General features: G+C 40.0%; 1 protein-coding gene across 8 annotated transcripts in view; it reads left to right on the top strand.

Moving 5' to 3' along the window:
* Window positions 1-4,316: 4,316 nt before the first annotated feature.
* reep1 (receptor accessory protein 1) overlaps window positions 4,317-17,687 on the top strand; it is a 79,799-nt gene continuing 66,428 nt past the window's right edge. For all 8 annotated transcript variants that reach the window (XM_061250995.1, XM_061250994.1, XM_061251000.1 and 5 more), the window contains exon 1: window positions 4,317-4,453. In XM_061250995.1, coding sequence (XP_061106979.1) covers window positions 4,422-4,453 — 32 coding nt within the window. In that variant the 5' untranslated portion in view covers window positions 4,317-4,421. The remainder of the gene's footprint in view (window positions 4,454-17,687) is intronic.

Below are 17,687 nucleotides of genomic sequence, written 5' to 3'. Positions count from 1 at the left end.
ATAACGGTGCTTTTTGCACCATTTTTGCAAACTCAGTGCGGGAAAATCCCAGGGGATCAGCAGTTTCTGAGATACCACCCTGTCTGCTACAAACAATCATTCCACCGTCAAAGTCACATTCTTTCCCCATTCTGATGGTTCATGTGAACATTAAGATGAACCATTGTGAAGCTTCTGACCATGTATCTGCATGATTGTATGCATTGCACTGTTGCCACACAAATGGCTAAATAATCGCAGGAGTAAGTAGGTGTAATACAGTAAAAATATTCCTAATAAGGTGCTCAGTGAGTGTATATATCATATATAGGCTATATAATCAGTTATATATCAAGTGGCAGTTGATCGGTAATGTAGTTTTACCTTGTTGCTGTTTAGCTAACAGTCTATGCAGTGAACGCAGTTTAGCTTGCCAAATCAGCTACATAGTTATAAAGCTAAGACAAAATCCTTTTGTATCAGACCACCCAATTTTTTGGTAAGCAAAAATGTTGGAATATGTGACTGACAGGTGTTTCTTGTTGCCCAGATGTGTCCTGTTAGATTGACTGGTTAAAAAATGTATTGTTCTGAATGTCTATTCCTGGTTTTAGTCTTGGGTTTTGGCCATGAAGACTGCATTTGTGTTAGAAAAGGTAAACAAACCAACATGAAGACAAGAGAGCAGTCTTTGGGGATAGTTTGTACAACAACTTGTACAAGATATGTCCTGGAAAAAAAAGAAACCGCTGGCGTACTAAGCAACAGATATTGAACAAGGAAAACAGCAGAAAAACCAAGGAAAACAACAGCAGTTGATGACAGAAAAATTGTGAGAGCTGTGAAGAAAAACCCAACAACATCAGTCAGAAACAATCTCCATAGGCCAGGGGTGAAGGTATCTCAATCAACCGTTCAAATAAGACTTACACTGCAGCAATATACAGGCTATACCACAAGATGCAACCACTCATCAGTAGTCAAAATTAGAAGGCGAGATTACAATTTTCAAAGAAGTACAGTGATGAGCCACAAAGGTTCTGGAACAATGGACAGATCAAGACCAAGATTAACGTCTAGTAATGGAAAGCCAAAGTGTGGAGAAAGAAGGGATCTGCTCATGATCCAAAACATACAAGCTCATCTGTGAAGCATGGTGGAGGAAGTCTCATGGCTTGGGCTTGCATGGCTACTTCTGGAGTGGGCTCACTAATCTTTTTCGATGATGTAACTCATGATGGTAGCAGCAGGATGAATTCAGAAGTCTACAAAAACATTCTGTCAGCCAATTTATGGAGAAATGTGTCCAAACTAGGAGCTTCATTATGCAGCAGGCAATGACCCAAAACACACTGCCAACACAACTGTACTTCATTAGGGTGAAAAAGTGGAAGGTTTTGGACAGGCCAAGTTTGAGCATGTATTTCACCTCCTGAAGGGGAGTGAAGGGGAAACTCCCTCGAAACAAACAACAACAAGCCTGGAAAAGCATAACAACAGAAGAATGCAACAGTTTGGTGATGCCAATGGGCCACAGGTTTGATGCAGTTATTGCAAGTAAGGGATATGGCACCAAATATTTCCTTTCATTTACTTAAATACTCTCTGTTCCAATACTTTTGCTCACCAAAAAATTGGGTGGTCTGATACCAAAGATGCTATGTTCTAAGTAGTTTAACACATCTAGGTGTAAATACCCAGAAATTAAAGGTGAAATTCTGAACTCATGTCACGTGTTTTATCTCAACCCCAAATGTATTTAGTATATTGCAAAAACAAAATAATTGGCCTTGCTGTTCCAATACTTTTGGAGGGGACTGTATACCGGTCAGCTGGTTGAGCAGCTAAAAGTATAAAAAACACAGATTAACCCGCTTGACCAGTTTAGGCTGATTGCAGATTCAGACAACAACAACAAGCCTGGAAAAGCATAACAACAGAAGAATGCAACAGTTTGGTGATGCCAATGGGCCACAGGTTTGATGCAGTTATTGCAAGTAAGGGATATGGCACCAAATATTTCCTTTCATTTACTTAAATACTCTCTGTTCCAATACTTTTGCTCACCAAAAAATTGGGTGGTCTGATACCAAAGATGCTATGTTCTAAGTAGTTTAACACATCTAGGTGTAAATACCCAGAAATTAAACGTGAAATTCTGAACTCATGTCACGTGTTTTATCTCAACCCCAAATGTATTTAGTATATTGCAAAAACAAAATAATTGGCCTTGCTGTTCCAATACTTTTTGAGGGGACTGTATACCGGTCAGCTGGTTGAGCAGCTAAAAGTATAAAAAACACAGATTAACCCGCTTGACCAGTTTAGGCTGATTGCAGATTGGAAGATGGCCAATATCTTGGATTTCAAGGTTTAGATAAGTGTGCAAAATGATGTACACTTACAGTGTCACTCCACATAGATCTCCCATTTTGAATAATAGATATATTTTGATTGGATTAAAAATAGATATTTGGTCAGTGGCACATTTGATGGATGAAAGGGGACATTTGTTGGGATACCACAGCTTTTGTTCAAAATACAACATTATTTATATGCATCGTCAATTTGATTGTGTGTTGAGGGCCGTTTCAAAGTCTAATATATTGATGGTCCAAAATACTATTGTAGATCCATCTACTGGCTCATCTGTGCGTCCATCACTCATGTTTGATGGACATAATTTAATGGCTGAGAAACTATCAAACAAATTGTTACACTGCCATTTCAGACAAAGTATTCAGACCCATTTACATTTACACACTTTATTGTGTTGTAGATTTCATTTTAAATGAATAAAAATTCATTTTTGCAAATGTATTACAAATCTAAAATGAATTTATATAAGTATTCAGACCCTTTGCTGTGGCACTTCAAATTATTGTGAATCCTGTTTGGTATAATTATCTTTGAGATGTGTCTAGAACTTGATTGGAGTCTACCTGTGGCAAATTGAATTGATAGGACATAGTTAAGGAAGGTAAACACCTTATATATATATATATATATATATATATATAAGGACCCACAATTCACCCTGCATGTCACAACAAAAATGAATTCCAAGGAACATGAAGAACATGGCGAGGCATAGATCAGGGCAAGGGTATAAAACCATTTATAAAGCTTTGAGTGTCCCCAGGTGCACAGAAGCCTTAATAAATGTGAAATGAAGACGATTGGAGCCACCAGGACTCTTCCTATAGTTGAGTATCCGGGCAAGAAGGGCCTTGGTCAGGGAGGTGACCAAGAACCCAACAGTCACTCTAACAGAGCCTCTGCAGAGATGGGAGAACCTGCTGGAAGGATGACCATTTCAGCAGCATTCCATCAATCAGGCGTTTATGGCTAGAAGACTCAAAGTTGTAATTGCTACCAAATTGCTTCTACAACGTACTGAATTTAGGGTCTGAATAATTATATAAATGAGAGATTTACATTTTAGATTTTTAATACATTTGCAAAAAAATGTTTTCACTTTGTCATTATGGGTTATTGAGTGTAGATTTATGGGCAGTTTTATCAATTTAAAATGAAATCTCCAACAAAGTGCGCAAAGTGTTCCAAAAAGTGAAGGGGTCTGAATGCTTTCTGAAGCCACTGTATATTAGCTTTCCAATTGCCCCTAAAATCTTCAAAATACTTAGCAATGTTTACCCCTTCTGTGAAATCTTTTTCTTTTGTTTTTTACTGTATTTATCCCAAAAGGGGAAGACCTGTTTGATTGGATGGAGATCAACATATGTTCAATGGCTCTATTTAAAAGAGATAACATGGGTGTCTCGGTGGCGCAGCCTGTAGAGCACTGACCGCGACGTCGGCGGTTCGAATCCGACCGCCCGACAATTTGTCGCATGTCTTTCCCTCTCTCTTGCTCCCATTCTTCCTGTCTCTCTATACTATACTGTCCAATAAAGCTGAAAAAGGCCTAAAAAATAAAAATAAAAGAGATAACATTGTCTTTGGCATGTTACCAAAAAATGAGAAGGCAGAATTTTTCATTGATGTTTTGTTACTCTTGGAGAAATTCTTTATTCACAAATCAAAATGTATTACTGTGCCTGTTTACTATTTTATTAAGTTATTTTGAAGCCTCATAGTTTATGAAAAAGAAAAATGCTGAAAAACTCAGAAAGGGCACTGTGTCATGGTTATTGTTATGTGGTATATATTATATTGTCCCTTGTTTACTGGAATATGAATAAAAGAATAATTTTTAAAAAAGAATAAAAAAGTACCAACAAAGTGGTCGCGGAATCCTCTGAAATCTTTTTCTTCTTCGAGGCGCTGGTGCTCCCCCTGGTGGCTGTAATGAGATTGCGACGCCTGCGCCGAAGGGGCTGTCAAATGACAGGCGCAAGAGCCGCTTGTTTAACTGTTAATGCTGAAAAATAGGAAACTCCTCCCTACCGAAAGCACGCGTAATCTGCCTTCTCACCGAAATGGTCTCATGGATTATCTCTAGACTTGTGGTGTAAGTAATGTTTTATGTTGTCTATTTTTTCATAACGATCCGTTTACTTGCAGTGCACTGACAGTTCTATGGAAGACGGAGCACCACAACTGTGCTTCTGACATATTCCAGAGCAGATGTTATTTTCATAACTGCTTGCGACACTGTGAATCGGGGTGTAGGGCGGGCAATAACATGCATAGCCTACATCTCTCTACGGCAGCTATGACAGGCATTGAAATGTCTGTGTTTTCATTTGGGTTTTTGTTTCCAGCAGTGGTAAGGTAACAGCTAATATGTATGACAGATTTTTTTGATCACTTCTGTTTTGGTTTGTTATCAGTTATTATATTTTGTTGTCAGTTTTAATAACCTTCCTGTTTGTGGAAATGTATCAGAATATATATAGCTATATATATATAGCTGGTTTTTCGTCGGCTCGAGCTCAGAACCCTTTTGTTGCCGCGTCCATTCAGCAGCTATTTCTCTGGGGCATCTCAATTGCAGTATGAACTGATTTGTGCAATGTCATAACCTTTGTAATGTAATGTAATGTGCTTGTGAAATTTTGACAGGCAGTATCAATTTTATTTCGGACAAAGAAACGAAACCTGGCATTTAAATTGATGGAAATCCTATTCATGCTTACACTGTCGTAATAGGCGCTGTCCTTCGCTAGATAGCTGGCATATTTATATATTCACCATATATTGCACTCACACCCCAAATACATGAATTATTCAGAGGAATGATTCTATGAAAATCTAATGTGTATGCCTGTAGCATATCGTCTTACAAGATACATGCGCTTTTAAAGCGCTTTTGCGTTTCCTTTGGTTAGCCATTACGTTTTAAAGGAGAACCTACCAGATACTTTCGATCTGATTGGTCGAAATATATTTATATTTGTGTGTTTCGTTGAACCATCTATACATTCAGCTTTGGGCCTTTGTAATTATAATTCTATGAGTGGTAAAATGTGGAGGTAATTTAGACAAGCTGGGCATAACACCACTGATCGAAAATTCAGCCTAGGCCAACACATCATGTAAAACGTTGGACAAAGAAAGGCCTGTATCCCACGTCCATTTTAAAAACATGTCATTTGATTCAGGAAAATATACGTTGTTATTTTTTTTGTTTGTTTTTGACGGTTTTTTTATTTCACTTGGGAAATCTGGGAAAATGATATATAGTGTCGTTAATTTCTAAGAAATTTTAGACAAAAAGGGAACCTGAGTAAAGTAACACTTTTTTTGAAATTATTATTTCCTTTACGTGATCAAGCACCCATATCACCCCTGTGGAAAAAGTAATTAACCCCTTATACTTAATAACTGATTGTGCCACCTTCAGCAGAAATGACTGCAACCAAATGCTCCCTATAATTTGATATCAGTTATACATAGACATCCAGACAACACCTGTCCACTTACTTATTCATGCGATTACTTAATCAACCAATCATGTGCAATGCATAAAACCATGCAGATATGGGTCAGGAGCTTCAATTAATGTTCACATCAACCATCAGAATGGGGAAAAATATTTAATCTCAGTGATTTCGACCATAGTATGATCTGTATTCTGTATTTCTGTAACTGCTGATCTGCTGGGATTTTTACGCACAACAGTCTCAAGAGATTACTCGCCTCCAGTGAGTGGCAGTTCTATGGACGGAAATGCCTTGATGAGATGAGAGATGTCAACGGAGAATGGCCAGACTGATTCGAGCTGACAAAAAAGCCTACGGTAACCACTCTGTACAATTGTGGTGAGCAGAAAAGCATCTTAGAAAGAACAACATGTCGAACCTTGAGGTGGATGGATGAATAATGAATAAAATGCAAAATTTGGCATCAGGCTCTGCCTCTTTTCACTCCCTGTTTGAAGGCAAATTGTTGCTATGAGCCAGCCAAATTAATTACAGGGAATGACCACTACAAATCCCCCCTGGATAAAAAATATATAGAAGCAGAGCCTACAGGTGGATGCTGGGGAAGTGGTGGGAGCACAAGAAACTTTATGCAAGGCAAGGCAGTAAACAGCAGCAGCAATGACAGCAAATAAGCAGGCATGCACAGGTGACGTAGGAGGGTTAAATAGACATCCCAATTAAGGTGCAAGTATCATGTTATTAAGCAATTGGCAATTCTCGAGTTGCCTGAACTAGCTCAGGAGGCTTTACATCATTAAGTTTATGCAGGCAATTGCTTTTTAACTGGAGCGATTTGGGTGTTTGATAACCTTTTAATTAAATAAGTAAAATTAACTTTAAACGTTTTTTGTTTACTGACGTTCCCTGTCTCATATTGCATTTTGTCTTATGATCTGAACCCATTCAGTGGAATGACATTCTCGGTCACTTGAGGAAGAGTTGCAGTTCTGTTTTTTCTTACATATCACACTAATGTATGTATGAGCATCATGATCATCAAATGTGTGCTTTCTGAGACGGGTGCGTGGGGGTTGGACCCAAAATGCACGACTCAGAAACAATAGTTATATAAAGACCCCTCAGGGCTTTATTCGGGACGAATCCCAGGAGCGTAGTCAGAACAAGCAAAGTCCGTACACGTAGATCCAGCCAAACAAATAGTAAACAAACAAAAAGCACGGTGCCGAGGGAAGAGGCAAACTCGTAGTCGGTAGACGTGCAGGGAGGTCCGGTAGCAGGAGAGCTGTCAGCGGGGCAGATGAACAGGCGGACGGCAGGCAGAGGCGTAGTCGTGGGCGAAGCGGGAGTCGAAACCATGAAACAATCAGCGAAGCAAAAGTACAAAACGGTAGGCGAGGACATGGTCAAAAACAAAACAGAAATCAATAAACAATGGTCGGTAACAGGCTTGGATCGTAACGTGTAATCAAAACAGTAAATAATGCTCAAGAGTTGCATGGTAAACAGAGGCAGACAATTTCGCGAAGAACAGTTGCGCGACTGGGCTATAAATGCGGGTGTAGACAGGTGTAGACAATTAGTTAGAGCGTAGCAAGGAAATGGAAAACAGGTGCGATGGATGACAAGTTTAACAAGGTGATTAGTAATCGTTAGTAATAAACCTATCCTGCCCTAGCATTAGTAAATTAGTAAATGACATGCACGAGAAACGTAAGGTAACATGAACACATGACTAGTTTGTTAGTTTCTACCCAATCCTGATCTAGCGTTAGTAGTTTTAGTAAATAGACAAATGGAAACAATTAGGGAGTGAATGACAGAAAGAGAGAGAGAGAAAAGACGGAACGCAAGGTTTGCGGAAAGACATGTAAAAGTGTATGCATAAACAACGACCAGTTAACGTAACAATAAACATAAATCAAAACATAACACAAAGCGAAACTAAGACGATAACCACTCAACATAACAAGGTAATATAATCGTACGAAACATAACTAGACAAGACAAGAAAATAAATCGTAACGAAACATAACTAAACAACATGACGAACCTAGACTAACATAATACATGATAAGACACTACGTGACTAAGACAACATGAATAAACATAAAACATGGCAAGACAGACCTGAAACGTGACACTTTCAACCACAACTTCTGACTCCAAATATGGATTTCCCATAAATGAGCAGTCTTTGTGTTTGAAGCAGCTGTCTATGCCCCAGTAATGAGCCCTCTATTCCTCTTGTCATCTTGATCCAAAATCAAGGTCAACTAGGCCTGGGATGACTGAGATGGCATGGATGTTATTTTAACTTAACTTTCAGTACCAGTTCCAGTCATAATCCCAATAATGTTAGGCAAACTCCAGGCACTTTATTGTGCTCAGTAAGGGATTTAGTCACGCCACCCTTCCAAAGAATTTGTTGGTTTGGGGGTGGTGTTTTTGAGACTTGGTGACCCCAATTTCTGCAATTCTTAAACTGCGGTCCTTGGGTTCTTTATGGCCTCCCTCACCATCTTCACTTGCATCTTCTTACTGGCAAGGTTGCACCCATTCCATATGTCTGACATTTTTAAAATTTCCCTTACAGTGCTAAGTGGTATATTTAAAAGTGCATAGGTTCTTCCAGAAGTCAAAGCATCACACCCATAACTAGGAAAATACATAGGAAGTGCTGTTTTAAACATATAGTCATCATATTTTTATTTATTTTTTTTTGGGGGGGGGGGGGGGGGGGGGTTAGACAAGAGGGATAGGGATATCAGAAAGGGGGGCGGGGGAAATCAGGAGGGAGGGCTAAGGTAGAGTTTGAAGAGGTGTGTTTTTAGTCTGCGCCGAAATAGGGGGAGGGATTCTGCTGTCCTGACAGCGGTAGGCAAGTCATTCCACCACTGAGGAACCAGAACAGAAAACAGGCGTGAACGTGCAGCTCGACCGCCAGGTGCTCATAGTGAGGGAACCATAAGGCGACCAGAGCTGGCAGACCGGAGTGGTCTAGCTGGGGAGTAGGGAGTGATCCAGGATTGTATGTAGGGTGGGGCAGTTCCCTTAGCAGCCTGAAATGCCAACACTAGGGCCTTGAATCGGATGCATGCGGCAATAGGAAGCCAGTGGAGGCCAATGAGGAGTGGGGTGACATGAGCCGACCTGGGCTGACTGGTGATCAGGCGGGCTGCAGCATTCTGGACCAGCTGGAGGGGCTTGATGACACACACTGGGAGACCGGCTAGGAGGGAGTTGCAGTAATCCAGGCGGGAAATGACAAGCACCTGGACTAGGAGCTGGGTGGCTCTCTCCGTCCAGAGATGACGGATACGACGTATATTGTAGAGAAAGAACCTGCAGGTTCTGGCAGTGGAGGATACTTGTGGAGCCAGGGTGAGGCAGTTGTCAAGAGTTACCCCAAAATTCTTTGCCGTACAGGAGGAGGAAACTACAAAGTCCTCAACAGTCAGTGAGAGGTTGATTGACGGAGAGGACTTAGCCAGGATGTAGAGAAGCTCAGTTTTGGCAAGGTTAAGCTTCAGGTGGTGGGAAGTCATCCACGCAGAGATATCAGCCAAGCAGGCAGAGATCTGTGTGGTGACCTGGGTATCGGGGGGGAAGGAAATAAAGAGTTGGGTATCATCGGCGTAAGAGTGATAAGAAAAGCCATGGGAAGAGATAACAGAACCAAGAGACATGGTGTATAGCGAGAAGAGGAGAGGACCAAGAACTGAGCCCTGCGGGACACCAGGTAGGAACGACCAGAGAGGTAGAAGGAAAACCAAGCAAGTGCAGATCCTGTGACACCCATCCCAGACAGCGATGAGAGCAGAATCTCATGGTTGACTGTATCGAAGGCGGCCGACAGGTCGAGGAAGATGAGGACAGAGGAGAGGGATTTGGCTTTAGCAGAGTGGAGTGCCTCAGTGACCGCGAGCAGGGCGGTCTCAGTGGAGTGGCCACTCTTGAAGCCGGACTGGTTGGAGTTGTGAAGAAGGTAAGTGGACAGTTGGGAGCAGACCGCCCGTTCCAGAGTCTTGGCGAGAAAGGGAAGAAGAGAGACAGGCCGGTAGTTGCTCAGAGCAGAGGGGTCAAGAGTAGGTTTTTTGAGCAGGGGAGTGACTCTGGCCCTCTTCAGGGAAGAGGGCATGGTGCCGGAAGAGAGGGAGGTGTTGATTGGAGAGGAGAGAAAAGGGAGAATGTCATTAGATATAGATTGTAGAAGGGGAGAGGGGATGGGGTCAAGAGGACAGGTGGTCGGGTGGTGGGATGTAAGGAGTTTCAATGTGTCAGAGTCAGAGAGGGGAGAAAAGGAGGTTAGGGAGTTGGGGAAGGTAGGAGGGTCAGCAGGGGGAGAGGGTTGGGAGAAGGAATTGCGAATGGCGTCAACCTTCTTTTCAAAGAAGGAGACAAAGTCATCAGGTGTGAGTGATGAGCCAGAAGAGAGGAGAAGGTTGAAAACAATTAACCATTTATATATTTGCTTGTACCCATTAGCAGAATTGTGATGGTCAATTACCATCTGAATTGACAGTTCTTTGGCTTTTCCCATGGTGATGGATGACAAAGGGATTTTGCATGTTTGTTAGCAACTTTTTCTACTCTGGTGAAACAGGAAGTGATGAAATGACTGAATATAGTTCCTTTAGACTGAAATGTTTTTGTCAATTTTGATTTTATTTACAATGATTGTTAGGAGTGCCAATCTTGACACCTAATGAGATTACTGAATAAAAAACCATGAAACATGAGAGGAAATAAAAGTATATAGTATTGAAATAAAAGTATATAGTTTTCCTATAATGTTTGAACATAACAAAGATTATTATCTGTGCTGTTTAGCCTGTCTTCATTTTTAAGAGTGCCTATTGTTCTGGAGCCTAATAATAATGTGACCATCCCCGCCCTCTACCTTGAATTGCCTATTTCCTCCTGAGGCCCAGAAGAAAAACAACTATTGTAGACATAATACAGTTATCTTGGATAACAAAAGTATGTTGCAGTTAAAACAAAATCCTAAATAATATTCAGAAATATTACTTATTTATTTGTATTGAATGTCATGTAGGTTTCAGCATAATAGGATATATGGTTCTTGAGATTAAGACCAGAGACTCATGTCCCTTGGTGGGATCTTAGGAGGATATGTTTCTCTCTGTGCTTGCCCCATATTTAATGTAAGGATTGCCTGTCATAAAAATCTGTTGTGTAAGCCTTAAGCTTTTCTGTTTAACACATACCTGTAGATGTACTGAAAGTTAAGACATTAGATTACTGAGGGTGCTTTTACAATTAAGCAAATCTATCATGTGATACAAGCATATCTATTGCAGTGCAGTGTAGTATCAGTGTTCTCTGTCATATGTTTTTTGTGTCAACAGTAGCACTGACCAGGGGCCACCTTTATACTTACAGTCCTATACATAGTCTTTTTTTATGAATGTGGATAGTTCGTATTTTGTTCAGTTAATCAGGTCATACCGTACTTGATGTGTTTCTGTTCTATTATGTTTGGCTTTTGAAGTGAGCAGAAGGTTAATGACAAAGGGATTTTCAAACTGAAAGAATCAAACTGATTCTTCTTGCTGAACTGAGGGGGATGTGACATTTGGCGAAAGCATTCTGTGGTGGATTTCTATTAAATTATACTGTAGCATCACAACTATGTGATTAGAATATTCTTCTACTACTATCTATCGATCAATACTGGTAGGGGAAAGCAATTGTTATAGAACACTGACTTACAACTTTTTAAAAAAGGGTGGCTATATGATTTCTGAGACACCAGTCTCCATTTATGTGCGGGGTTGTAACAGATTTAAACTGGAGCAGTAAAGGATCTGTACATTTGTATGCTGTCCTGTTTAAGAGATACAATCTCACAGGTCATATGGCATGTGTAATTGAGCTGTTGAATTCTGAATCTGTGTTGCAAATTTGAACCGTCTCTCACTGTGATTTTACACATAAAAAATGGTATTGTGTAGTTGGATCAATATAAGCATGTGCTGCTCAACTGAACATGGTTTGGTGTTGTAAACATGTGATGGAGTAACCGTGGAGCCAAGCATCATGGGAGTTTTTCCAGGAGATGCTGACTCACTCTCAGTGGGGACTGGGAAGATAAATTAACGAATCACAGTGTTGAATGAGATAAGTCAGATAGCTAATGAACAGACTCAGCATGTCTTGTGCCATCTGTGCAGCTATGCTTTTTTACTGCTCTCACTCTGCTGGTCTTTTGTACACCTGGTGACAACTGTAGATTTAATCGAGGTGAGCATACACAAAAGGCCCCTAATTGCTAGGAGATTCATGACCTGTTACCTGCTTGTCCCTCATGTGGTTACTGAACGTGAGCTGGTTAAGTGGATTTTGCTGCTTTTGATCAGTCTTTGTGCATACATTAATCCAGTTTCCACCAAAGATGCCACCACATGTGCAATCAGGCCTGACAGCTGATAAGGCCAGGCATACCCTAAGCGACTGTCAAAAAGCCACTGTTAATAAAACGTCAATTTTATTAACTGAAAATCTTGCTGAGGTGGTGTGGGTGGTCAGACTGACTGATAGGATCCTACTGTGCCATCGCCCAAATCTCTCCTTGTGGTATCCAAGGTAACACAAGTTGATTTGGTACACTGAGATAAGAAAAATTGATTGTGCTATACTCAGCAAATGCCAATATCCAAGCAACAAGCTGCCCTCCATAGAAAAAGATCTGAACCTGTTTTTAGGCTGTGAAAAAAAATATTTTGGTCTTGAAATCACAAATCCATTTCTTGTGGTCTTGACATAACAAAAGTTGTTTTCTTCGAATCATGGTATATTTATCTTTTCATCTCAACATGACAAAAGTTTTTTTTTTGTGATCAGGAGATAACCTCTACAATCTGAATGCACAGTGATTGTGTGTGACAGACTGGGCATAGCAGCGTTAATTTTGACCATAAATTTTGAATTAGTTTTAGTCATAGTCTTTAAACGAAATAAAATGTTGTTTTAGTCATTTTTCAGTCATAGTCCAGTTTTAGTCCACAAAAATGTACGTCGATTTAGTAAACAAAAACTAACAATCTTCATAAAATTTTAATATTAAATACCAACCATCCTCTAAACCATCCGCTAGATTCATCATTATTCCATCACACCATCGCTTTTGTTACTTACAGTGCAGTCTGCATGTATTTGGACAGTTTCTGTCCTTTTGCCTCTGTAGTGCAGCGCATTGGATTTGAGATTAAATAATAAAATGTGAGTTTAAAATGCAGACAGTTCCCTTTGATGAAGTAACTGCAGAAGTGTAAAGAAGCATCTTATCTGCTCAAATGCCTCCAAACTCAAACGGTGCTTCATCCCACAGCAAGGCAATGATCCCAATCATGCACTAGTGCTCTCTTAGTTCTTAATGATGTTCAACACAGTTTATTTTAAAGAATATTTGACTGTCATTGGCACAACTCTGGGCCTCAGACTGACAACATCAATAACAGACTCCAAAGGCAGTCTAATGTAGCAGCTTATGTTAGGCTATTGTCAGTTGCATCTCACATATGCAAATTCAGAAACATTTATGTTTATGTTTACTTCCTCATTTTAAATAGCCAAATTTGTTTGTAGGATATGAGGCAGAAAAGCGGACATATCGCATTCCGGGTAGGTTGCTATGCGCGATAATAATGACACACAAATTTGGCTAAATGTTTTGCATAATTGGGGGAATTCTACTTTCCTGCCATCTCAAAAAGCGTGAGCCAAATGCCAATAATGTAATCTCCGCTTCCTGGATCTAGATATTGTCAGATGTTGTGTGTTGAGTTTATGTGGGCGTGAGTATGATGAGGTCACCCAGAAATGTGAAAAGACTTCCACTAAAACGTACACCGTTGCATACTCCACCGGAGGAGTGGAGAAGGGTGGAGTTGAAGCCGCTTTGTTCATCTATTTCGATAATAGGACAGTGGAGGGAGGGAGTCCACAAACTTCGGTTTCCAGGGCACGGAGAGGAGGACAGTGGTAGTGGAGAGAAGGATTATGCATTTTGTGAATAATGGGACACAGCCTGAGAGTTCCTAACTTCACTTCTACTTCTAGCTCCAAGAAGGAACATTTCAGGGGTTGGAATGTCCTTAAAGATGACGGACCTCATTCGATTTCAAGGTCAGGAACAAGGAAAGGAAAATAGGGGAGAAAAACAAGCGATTGGAACGAGCCCTCAGTGTCAAAGGGCCGCTCTCATGATGTCGTGTGCATGTGTAGCAATTGATGGTGCAAAGCACATGACGATTTTTGCGTTGTTTATTATGAGAGTAAAAAAAATATTTTAGCTTCATTCTGAAACTGTGTCATATTATACCAGTTCAGTGACTTCATTTGCGGCTTGTGCAGCGGCACTCACACCGTTTGTCCAGTCATCTGTCAGCAAAATTTAAGTTCAGCATTTATTTGTTAACGAAAATCTAAACACATTTCGTCTAAGTTAAATTAGTTCTTTTGTTTTCGTCATAGAAAAAATGTTATCGATGAACATTTTATCTTGATAGTTTTTGTTAATGAAATTAATACTGGGGGATAGCACATTGTCATATGATGGATAAGGTTGAAATTGCCTTATCTTTATCAATAACAGAAACTTCAAGGGACCAGGGACTGACTCTGGTGGAAACCTGTGATTGATTTCCGGTAGAAACTTGGAAGTCTATGATTTATAAATATCACATGATTTATACTGGTGTTAGTCATAGACCGAAACTGTTTACTTGCCTACTATTGTCTATGTAAATTGAGTATAAATTGACAAAGTCGTTAAGACAAAAGGCTTCTCTAAATGTAGCGTCGATAATATATACAAATAATGTATGAGTGTGGGCGTGCCCAAAACTATAATCTATGTGAATATGTATGTCTACTCAACATATTGCGGGCTCCATGACATTCCCCATGCTATTTTTCAATGGTGCAGCTGAAGTGTCGTGAGACATCTGCTCCAATCGGCAGTGGGGGCAACTTTATTTTCCAGTTCATTTCATCACTGTACTCTGCCATGTTAGTAGGTTTCAGATAGTGCTGTCCTTTCCGATAAGTTTTCTCAGTACAAGAAACGCCTTATTCCTCTTTCCTCTAGGAGGAAAGTTCGACCTAATTTGTTTGCCAAATTAAGGATAAAACATTTGTACAGAAAGGTAGCCAAATAAAAGATGGGGAACCTAGGAATGCTCAGTAGCAGCCCAACAACCTAGCATTACTAGTTTCCCGATTACAGGCATAGTTCCCTCATCTTTTATTTGGCTACCTTTCTGTGCAAATATTTAATCCTTACAACAAAATGTGCTCAAATTATTGCCACAAAATCTCTGTGCAGTTGGGTATCAATAGGATCAATAGGAGTTGTGCCAATATCATTGATTGTGGTAGCAAGCTACTGTCATTTTGCAAAGAAAATATTATGTGGTTGTACAAAAGCTGATTTATTTTTGTATTTCATTTTGAAATCCTCATAACTATCCAATTCATGTTGTCACATAGTTATTTAATTTTGACATGCAAGATTTGCAAGATTATTTTATTTTATGCCTAATTAGGTTAGGATTAAAAGGCTGTGATTAATTCTGTTAATTCCAACTGCTGGCTGTTCATTTATAATTATATTGCATGCTATTATTTTTATTGCACACTGATCTAAATTATGTATCAATAAAGAGCACACTTATTATTTGGCATTGGTCATGCCTGTATCATTAGCAATTTAATTTATATTTATATAGTTATTTGAGCATATTATACTGTGTGTGCTGACTCATGGGCAAGGGTGTAACTGCAGGCAATATGTGTGTCTAAGCCCAATATGCATTATTCTGTAAATGTCTTTACATTTTTGCATTGGTAATCTATAAAGAATCAACATTATCAATCTGTCCCGCATTGTCCCGCAGAATCTTACTATTTGTCCCTCATTTGGTTTGCATCTAGTCACCCTACTTATAAAACATCATAGTCATGAAAACAAAGCATTATTGAATTGAATAGTTCACTAACAAAGCTAGCTCTCTAGTGATGCATAAAACTAAACATGTTTTGGTCTTAATGAAACCTGTTTTGTTAGAACAAGCCACATATTTGCCCTAGCCTCCTTTGTTTTTAGCTGCTCCTCCATTGCAATGAGGGAAGCCGGGCAGAACAAAATGGGATCAAATTGGTTGGAAAATAGGAAGTACAGACTTACACCTGGCTACATACACCTGGTGATGTGTATTATATGAAATGTAATACCAGAACCATAACACTTTCACTCTCTACACCAGGATTTGAACCGCAGCAAATGTGTGCAGCCGACATTTCTGACACCTCAAAAAATTATCAGTCATTGACTGGTTGGGAGGTCAGAATGGCTATTATCGGTTCATCCTCTTATTTATCTTTGGTCCTCCAGTCATGTGCCTGCCCTCATGCTGATTTCTCTAATGATCCCAGAATTTCAGTCTGATCATGACAATTTGTCTGGAACTGCTAAAATGGTGTAGTGTATGCCCATCTTAAGTGAAGCTGGTATTCAGACCTTCCAGTGCTTAAATGGTTGTGTACTGCTACAATCACAGATACAGTTTATGACAGTATTCTTGGGAATCGATAGAACTGCTTATATTGTTGATCTCCTAAATGTGTTTGTTTCAAATGACATCCATGCAGGCTGTGTCTGGACTGAGAGTGTGGCCATCTTGCAATCGATTGGTGACAGGGTGTCTTGTGTCCCTCTAGGCTGTGTCCCTTTCCCTTGCTCTGCCCTGGAGTGTCTCAGAGAGGAATTAAAAATAGCTTGGCATGGGAGGGGAGGGGCTCATTGCTAGAAGATCCCTTGGGCTGTCTGGTCTGGGCAGTCTGCTTTAACATCCTGGCCCCTACTGCACTGATGCATTTGCAGGAAGAAGGCTCTGACACTGGGCCATCCAGGTGTCCAAAAACACTCTCTCAAGCATCATATACAAAGAGGCGTCACTCTTACCCTGCTGTCTTTCTTTGGGGTAAAAACCCAGGATTTCAGTTTGTCTTTTTATCAAGTTAATCCAAAATGAAAGATGTCATTAAATCCAATTCAAAGACTAGCAAGCCTAGGGCAACAATGGCAAGGAAAATCTCCTTGACTAAGAGGAAGAAACCAGAATAGCACCGGTCTCAGATCATTACAATAATCCAATCTGGATGGAAGCGTGGACTAACTTTTCAGTATCATGTACTGAAACATTTGTACTAATTTTGGCTATATTGGTCAAGTGAAAGAAAGCAATCCCAGAAGTGTTTTTTATATGCGTTTCAAAAGAGAGCTCAGGATCAAAAGTGACATCAAGGTTTTTGATGACTGCAATCGAAGCCACAGAGACGCCACCAAGGTGTAATGTAATGTCAGACATTTTGTTTCTCATGGACTTTGGGCCAACAACCAATATTTCTGTCTTACCAGAGTTAAGACGGAGAAGATTTTGGGCAATCCATTCCTTGATGTCTTTGAGGCAGGCTTCCATGTTTGATAGTTTCACAATGGAGGATTTGGCTGTTATGTACAGCCAGATATCATCTGCATAACAGTGGAAGTTTATGCCATGATTACAGATGATGTTGCCAAGTGCACTCCATAACATTTGGGACAAAGACCCATCATTTATTTATTTGCTTATGTACTCCCCAATTTGTGTTTGTAATAAAAACAATCACCTGCTCAAGTGCACATTGTCAAAGTTTCATAAAATTAATTTTGGCATCACCATGTATAAGTTACAACAGTGTTTATACATAGTTCCCCCATGGCAAGGCACCATAATGTTTGGGACACAGCAATGTTATGTTAATGAAATATCATAAGCATTTTGTTGCATA

Source organism: Conger conger, chromosome 8 (genome assembly GCF_963514075.1).
Source record: "Conger conger chromosome 8, fConCon1.1, whole genome shotgun sequence".
Classification (NCBI taxonomy): Eukaryota; Metazoa; Chordata; class Actinopteri; order Anguilliformes; family Congridae; genus Conger; species Conger conger.
This window is presented reverse-complemented; position numbering and strand designations above follow the sequence as displayed.